The following is an 8,163-nucleotide window of genomic DNA, read 5'->3' on the forward strand; positions in this document are numbered from 1 at the left end:
AAGAGCTACAATCCTTCTTGTGATTGAAATGCATTCCTATCCAACTTAACACTAGCATCCATGAAAGCCAAGCATTCATCTCCAGTAGGGACCAAGACTTATTCCACAGTCAGGTATCCCGGAAATAGTAGCAGCAACACAAAGGTAAAGTACTGCAGTCTAACATTAGCCAGGCTACATCACTCATTCACTGTAACAGAAGGGAAAAGTAAAGTGGGGCAAGGAAGTTTAAATTTATTTATTTACAAAATTAAATCTTAATTTACAATTTAGAAAAAAGATACTGGCCAATACATTTAACATTCTTTGCCATTATAGTCAGTCTGCACCTGGTGTAAAAGAACACAGGAATCTAAGAAAAAGAGTATGTCCAAGATCTGCACATGGGAGATTTACTACAGGGAGTGTGCAAAAGTATGCAGATTCCCACAGATAGTTTTTTAAAAAACAGAATTCAGATTTTACAAAATTCATTAGCAAGTTTAGTAACTGAGATTTCTGCCACATGATGTAGTTAGTTTCAACCATAGCATCATAATTCATGATATGAAGGTTTACATATCAATATAAAAAGCTTTAGGCTTAAGATCTTCTGAAGTAGGCCTCAATTTGTTCCAGGGTCTGTCCTTTTGTTTCAGGAACATAAAAGGCTGTAAATGTTACATTGAGGCAGCAGAAGGCGGAGAAGAGCCAGAACGTGCCATAGGATGTTAAGAAACCCTGAGGGAAGGGAAACAACAAAAACCACATTATTACAGCTCACTATCATACAACTACAGCCCTGTATTGCCAGAGAAGACTGTGGCTCAAGGGTCTCTTAGGAGCATATTTAATAAATTTCCCTATGAAAAGAAACTTCAGATTGTAATTTACAATGCTTACTATTAAATCATTAAATTCTTTGGTTACCAAGAAGGCCATAAACCAGTTTGTTAACACACAAGCACCACTTGATATGCCTCTAGCTTTAAGTGGGAAGATTTCAGATATCACCAGCCATGGAACAGGACCCCAGCCAAGGGCAAAACCTGCAATTACAAACAGAAGACAATAAATGCAAGTAAAGTACATAGTAAAGGGAACACTGAATGATGCCCAAATTAGTCAAGTAAGGGGGATGGAGTTTTCACTTCAGATTCTTGGATGATTCCAGTAAAACAGTACCTCAGAAAGAAAGAAAATGTTATTTTAGGGCAGCATGATAAACACTAGCACATTTTACATTAGGTTAATTACAAAAATATTCTTGATAAGCAGAACTTCTTGCCACAAAGTCTCTGAAGCAGTAAGTTTAGAAGCTGACCTTGTTTCTAACTGCTGCTGCTGCCTTATACCATCACAGAATTCAGTGTGGCCCAGGCACTAACAAAGATTGTTTTTTCCATTAATGACTGTAAAGCAGTTTAACTTGAGCAATTACTACTTATTATTAGCACAAGGAGGTATAAATCCATTTTCCAGGTAATTCGCTTAACTAAACTTCTAGCTCTATCACTGAGGTTGTGAATGCACAGCCCAGCTTTGCACTGTACACTGAAAAGGTCTGTCAAAGTCAGAACTCCTTTCCATTCGTCAATAATGTGACAAAATGGAACAGAAGTGTCACAGCATTGATCAGAAAGTTTGAGATTTGTGTAATGGCTGCTTTAAAGCCTGTTCCACTTACCAGCAACGAAGAGCCCTAGGCTCACAACTGCAAGCCAGGATAGGCTGCTTTCTGTGCCTGGGGATGCTGAATTTAGACTGAACCATGTATCAGGATTTGATGAGTTGTTTTGTTTTGGAAGGACCATTTTAAAGTAAAGCCCAAACAATGCAGTGCTGAGAGCCATGATTATCCCTGAAAAGTAAGCAATAACCAATTTGTCACTAGTTTCCGTTTGGGTATTCTTCAGAGACACAGAACATAGTTGGTCATCCAAATGTAATGTAGGCTGGCCCCCACAGAAGTGTTTCTTAAATGATACTGTTCTTGGAAATAAATACTGGCCTTAACAGGAGTGAAAGATGCTAGACAAGCATTCAGAATGCTAGCCAAACAGTATAGTCTTGACAGCAGTCATTACTACTGAGTGTGCAGCACAGCAACTCTATAAAACAGGTTTATATTTAGTACATGTACTTGAAGATTTTTAACTATAGTCTTGTGTAATGCAACACTAAAATGCGCCATGAAAGTAGCAACAGCAGACACAGAGAAATTACTTTGAAATAACCATTTGTTAACAACTTGGGTATGAAAACGTCTCATGACACTAAATCTTACTAAGCAGAAAAATTATCACAGTAGTAAGAACTGTCTCAGTGACAGCTGTTTCAAAATAAAAATTGGCCTGATAAGGGGACAAAAAGATAGCCAAATGTAGTTTCAAGGGGTTTTACCTACAGTGTATATAAAACATGATAGTTTCCTCTTACGAGTTTAAGTCTATAGTTATACCAAATTGTAACTATAAAGCAAAACACTTAAAAATGCAGAAATTGCAATACTTCATTCCCCCACCAGTTAAGACACTTTTTGGTTCTCTCTCTCTCTCTCTCTATATATATATATATATATAAAAATTTTTCTTACTGAACAAACTTCAGTAACATGTCTTACCAGATATGTAAAGCAGCACTTTTCGTCCAGTTTTATCTATGATAAGTGCAGCCACAGCAGTGAAACATACTTGTATGGAACCCACAACAACAGAAGCCATTCTGCTATCCTGAAATAAATTTGGGAGAATTTGCTGTTTCAGGCTGATAAGAAGATCACTTATCAAGCATTACAAATTAATCTGTTTCTTGAATCTGAAAGAAGACAAACTATGTCACAGAAATTAATGGTAAGGGGAAGGCAATAGGGAAAAAAAAAAAAAAAAAAAAGACATCACCAATTAACACAACATATTCTTAATAAACTTTTAAACAAAACAACTTATTCCTAGAGCTTCACTTTCTCTGAAATGCTGCATTTGCAACTCTAAAAAAAATGTACATAGAAAAATGACTGTAATAGGAATTCCTATCAAAGTTTCCAACAAAACACAACATACTTCCCCCACACACACACAAAAAAAAAAAAAAAAAAAAAAGGAACTCGCAGGTATGCCAGAGTAACACAGTCAAGAGGGTACACAGAATCCAAGAAAAAAAAAAAAAAAAAAAAAAAGTCCACTAAACCCCAAACACTGTTATTTATGACACAGGCAGGATCATTATCAAGTCAGTTTGTTACGTGTTTTAGTTTCAGCTTAGTGCTATAATGAAGTCTATTATAGACATTTGACAGTTTGGAAACACACCCTGATTACCTTGAAGTTTGCATCTTCAAAAATAGTTTCTGCATAAAACATAATTGCATTAATGCCTGTTACTTGCTGGAAGAACATTAGAGCCACACCAATAAGAAGTGGCCTGTATATTGAAGGGTTCTTAAATTCAGAGAGGTTCAGTCCCTGTTAAAAAGATTAAGCAATGCTTTGGTGAAAAATTTCATCTTTTAAATCACACAACAAAGCAACCCACAACAAAAAAAAAACCCTCCTCAGAGCCATTTTAACCTGTTCAAACTGTTTGCCACCCTGCCCTTTAGCAAAACTAAGTGCCTTAGCAGTAAAAATGTTTACATCTGAGGTATCTGAGAACTCCAAAAAAGCATTTTTTTTCCCCCTTTTCTCAGGTTCTGGAGACAGAAATTGACAGTACTTTGTAGAGAAAGTTAGCGTGAATGAATCCACAGTTTGCAGTAAACCAAATTTTAAGACCTGCCTATTAAGCACGTATCTCACAAGAGGTTAAACGATGCTTTTAGAGACACAAGAGAAAATGCATTCATACAGCACAAACAGTGGGAAATTAGTATTAGAGGTGTTGAACAATCCCAGAGAGTTGCTAAACAAAGCAAAAAACTAAATAGCCATCATATAATTAACAAGGTCATGAGCCCAATTGGTACTCATGTACACCGACGTTAGCCAACAGTGATAGCAGTTGCAGCTGAAAGGTAGAGGAAAAAGGTTCAAAGAATCTCACTTGCTTCCTGGGTATCATTTTTGTGAGGGAACACATTTGGACCACCATTTGCAGGAAAAGCTATTAACTAAGATCTGGTAAAACCCTTTTAATTACAGAATATGCTTTCAGATGTCACCACACAATAAGTTTTTTAAGAGTAAATCAGATTCTCATCACCTCTTCCCAAACACTAGCTTCAATCTGCGTACACTCCCATTCATGGTCCACATGCGGTCCCCGCAGAAAGCGCAAGGAAGCTATGGCTTCTGAACGTTTGTTCCGATTCAACAGAAATCTCGGTGTCTCAGGCATGAAGGACATGAAAAATAGCATTATGCAAGATGGAAAAGAACACAACACTGCCAGCCAGCGCCATTTTAGTGTTATTCCTGGGTAACAAAAATGAAAAATGAGGACTATGAACATCACTTAGTTGTACAAACAAATTAATATTTACTTTCAGTTCTTCAGTGTAGTTCTTTCATTACATGTACCATTTCCTTTTTGTAACCTAGAGCCCTAACCCCAATACCTGCAATGTAGGCTCCCACTATGCCAGTCACCACCATCAACTGAACACAAGAGCCAAGCATACCACGGACTTTAGGATGAGAAACTTCAGATATATACACCTAAAACATAGGGAGAAAACAGCTAGTAATTACTTACATCCAATTTTGGATTACGGACTTGATAACTAATTAATTTCTGAAAAAAACACAGGTGTATTTCCTAGTAACCCCCCTCCTTAGAAAAAAAGCCTCAGTAAAATGGAGTAGAAAAGTACCATCTCAGAAACGTATACTGGCATTATGAAAAACCCTGGAAAAAAGGCAGGATCTAAGCCAGGAGAATGCTGACACAGTACCAGTATTCCAAAGGTGAATAAACTTGTATTAGTAAGAGTTTCTTTTATTAACCATATTCAACAAGAAACGCATCATCACAAAGCAGTCTAGAGCTTGGAACAGTCTTTGCATATACATGTAGCGTAAAACTGCTTGCAATTAAAGTTTTAGATTTTTAATTCAACATAAAGAGTGCAAATTATTTAATTCTTCATGAGGTTCAAAATTGACAGCTCATCTTAACACAGACTATATGAACAGCATGCCACCTCATCCAATATTTGGGATCAACTTAAACTTTTCAGCTATTTTTTAATATACTGACCCCAAGTCAACAGCTACAGTTTAGCTGTATGCATAAAAAAGAAATCCCTCATATTTATATAAACAATTATTTCTACAGTCACAGTTCATACTTTTTCTGGAAGTAATCCATCCTTATTGCGAGAATAATTTAGAGCTATAAAAACCTGGTATTACATATGACACTCCTCCCTCATCATTGCAGTCACACAGGACTGTTGTGAGTTAAGGCCTTTACATAGGGGAACTTAGAGCTCCGTTGGTGAAACAAAGAGAAAACAGCCATTTGTAAAGCAGACAGAATTCCTCCAAAACCATTAACACAACACACTAAGCAACCAAGCTTCCAACAACAGAGAAGTTGCACAAGATTATCATTTAGACCCTACCACCCCGAATAATTTTTAGATTTTATTTTTATAACCTTCTAGATTGATAAAGAAAGAGCATTTATTCAATACTTCATTAGAAGTACTTCCTATCCTTTGATTTCTAGTTTGCATCTCACTTCAAAAGCTAGAAGTGCTGGAACCACCAGAAAAGAAGCAAGCTTGAATTCTAGGTGGTTTATTTCACACTGCTTCCTTATTCAGCTAGATCCAAAAGGTCAAATAATACCAGAGACGAAGACAGACAACAACAGAATGAATTCTCTCCATTTCCTTAATGCACATATATTCCTGAATGCACAGGGAAAGTTAATATTCAGAAGGTAATAGGTGAATGGAATCAGAAGGTACTATTTGGCATTGCTACAGGATGACTGAGCAGCCATAGTTTCTTAGGAAAAACAAAAAAATTGGTGAAATACAAGACAAGCGTCTGGTAATAGGAAAAAAAAAAAAAAAAAAACCCACACTCCTCCCCTAATGTTATATATGAGGTATTTTAAGATAAATATTACTAGACTACAGTAGAACATAAACAGAAGCAATCAAATAAAGGACTAAACTGAAAAATCACATCCCTGTTAGGAATGCACAGTACAGAAGTGACACTAGAAGAAACAAGTTTTGTTTTATTTCTATTTTCTTAATGATTGAAACCAAGCAAAATATGATTCTATAAAAATAGTTTCTTCGAAATCCACAAACTGCCATGGCTACAGTCATTCAGTTACTTCACCCAAGCCACCTATCATATTGCTTTGGAAAAAGAAACAAAAAAAAAAAAAAAAACCCACAAAAAAAATAGCAACATGTGCATGCACACCCAGAAAAACATCTTACTTACCGGAACAACAAGTGAAGTAATTCCACTAGCTAAGCCTGTTAGCATTCGTCCAAAATAAAGCATCCAAACATTCTGAGCAGATATAATAACTACATATCCAAAAACATATGGTATTGAGCACAGCATTAGACTCAGCTTTCTCCCAACTTTATCCACAAGATAGCCTCCTAGTATTCCTCCAGCAGCAGCTCCTAATGTTATTACTGACTTCAAAAACAAATAAAAAAAAAACATTATTATACATATATATGAATAAATATAAAAATAAACGACAGCAATTTATTTTATAATCTTGAAAAATAAATAGCAGATTGCTGTGGTTTGAAGCCACCGGCAGCCAAACACTACCCAGCTGTCCACTCATCCTCCTGAGAGATGGGAGAAGAAATTGGAGGGGTAAAGGAAGACTCGTAGGTTGAGATAAAAACAGTTTAATAATCGTAATAAAACAAAACAAGTGTGCAAGAGTATGCAGGTGATTTGAAAATCAAAATAAACATTAACTTCTTAATGAAAACATAGTCAAGACTCATCACAATTGAACAGCAAGTAATTTTCATATTGCACACAAAGCTCTTTCAGTAAAGAAAAAAAGCTGCAATAACTGTTTCTCAATCTGTCTACAAAGCTGTGCAATCACAAACAGGCCTTTCGAACTGTTTTAAAGCCCTAAAGAATTTGTTATCTTGACTAACCTGAAGTCCAGCCTGTATCCAAAAAGCAAATATTGCCCATGTTGATGGATTGCACTAATTTCTTAAAAAGTTTGTTTTTTGTTATCCCTTAACAGGTTCAACTGAGAAACACAAGAATGGTTAGAAGACATTTCAGCACCAAAAATAAGTTCAAATAATAGGAGCATTTATTAATATACGCTGAGAGCTATTGGAGCATAACAGCACTGTTACTCAGGAAACATTTGAATCACTGATTTTAGAAACAAAAAAAAGGATTTCATTATTAAGATCTGCATTTACCCTCATTCTTAAGAGGACTAAGACCCCATCACATAAGCAACATCCTGATCTATGCTTTCAAGTGAAATCACATAATGGTAATGCATCATAGAGACTTACCCCAAACCACGAGGCTTGACTGTTGTCCAACCTTAATTCAGGATCATTGATTTTCCTCAACTCTGGAATAACAGGTGAGCTATAGCCTAGCACGAAGCCAAAGCTAAGCGGTCCCAGGACAGCAGCAAACGTTGCCAGGTACAGCTTCTTGTTCTGCACTCTGAGGCAGAAGAGGCCGACAAGGATCACGACGCTCCCATCTCCCGCTTCCGACCCCTTACTAGGGCCGGTAATGGTCGGGCGGGCCTGGCAGAGGGCTCGACCCAGAGGTCGCCTCAGCCGCCACCCGCTATCTGCCGCGGCCGAGCTCCACGGCAGTCAGCGGGGCCCCTGAGCCCGCCAAAGCGGCGGGTCGCGGCGTCTGCGCTCACCTCCGGTACGAGTCCGAAGCGGGGTAACCCAGAAGGCAGCGAGACTCCTCTGCAGCCATGCCCGCCTGCGGGGAGCGCCTCAGCGCGGCCAGACCCAGCCACTTCTCCACCGGCCGCCGCTACAGGCCGCCGCTACAGGCCGCGTGCCCAGCCGCGGCCTCCGTCCGGGCTGTGCGGGCAGCGGCAGCGGACCGGGACCGGGACCGGGACCGGGACCGGGACCGGGACCGGGACCGGGACCGGGACCGGGACCAACCCTCGACCACGGCGTCTGGCGCGACGCTCTCCGCCCCCAGCCCCGACGGAAATGGCTAGCGTGGCAGCGGGGAG

General features: G+C 38.7%; 1 protein-coding gene across 4 annotated transcripts; it reads right to left on the reverse strand.

Moving 5' to 3' along the window:
- Nucleotides 1-223: 223 nt before the first annotated feature.
- On the reverse strand, nt 224-8,123 carry SLC2A8 (solute carrier family 2 member 8). Of its 4 annotated transcripts, none has more exons than XM_042786778.1 (10): nt 7,834-8,123; nt 7,463-7,622; nt 6,387-6,593; nt 4,535-4,634; nt 4,180-4,391; nt 3,300-3,443; nt 2,603-2,711; nt 1,667-1,840; nt 883-1,028; nt 224-720 (listed from the first exon to the last, which is right to left on the reverse strand). In XM_042786778.1, the coding sequence occupies exons 1-10, from the start codon at nt 7,890-7,892 to the stop codon at nt 583-585; spliced, it is 1,449 nt and encodes a 482-aa protein (XP_042642712.1). In that variant the 5' UTR covers nt 7,893-8,123; the 3' UTR covers nt 224-582. The 4 variants fall into 4 exon arrangements, with proteins under 4 accessions (XP_042642712.1, XP_042642711.1, XP_042642714.1 ...); XM_042786777.1 differs by having other exon boundaries at nt 3,291-3,443; XM_042786780.1 differs by lacking the exon at nt 1,667-1,840.
- Between the last annotated feature and the right edge of the window lie 40 nt (nt 8,124-8,163).

The sequence above is a fragment of the Tyto alba genome, unplaced genomic scaffold (genome assembly GCF_018691265.1).
Source record: "Tyto alba isolate M040663 unplaced genomic scaffold, T.alba_DEE_v4.0 Super-Scaffold_11, whole genome shotgun sequence".
Classification (NCBI taxonomy): domain Eukaryota; kingdom Metazoa; phylum Chordata; class Aves; order Strigiformes; family Tytonidae; genus Tyto; species Tyto alba.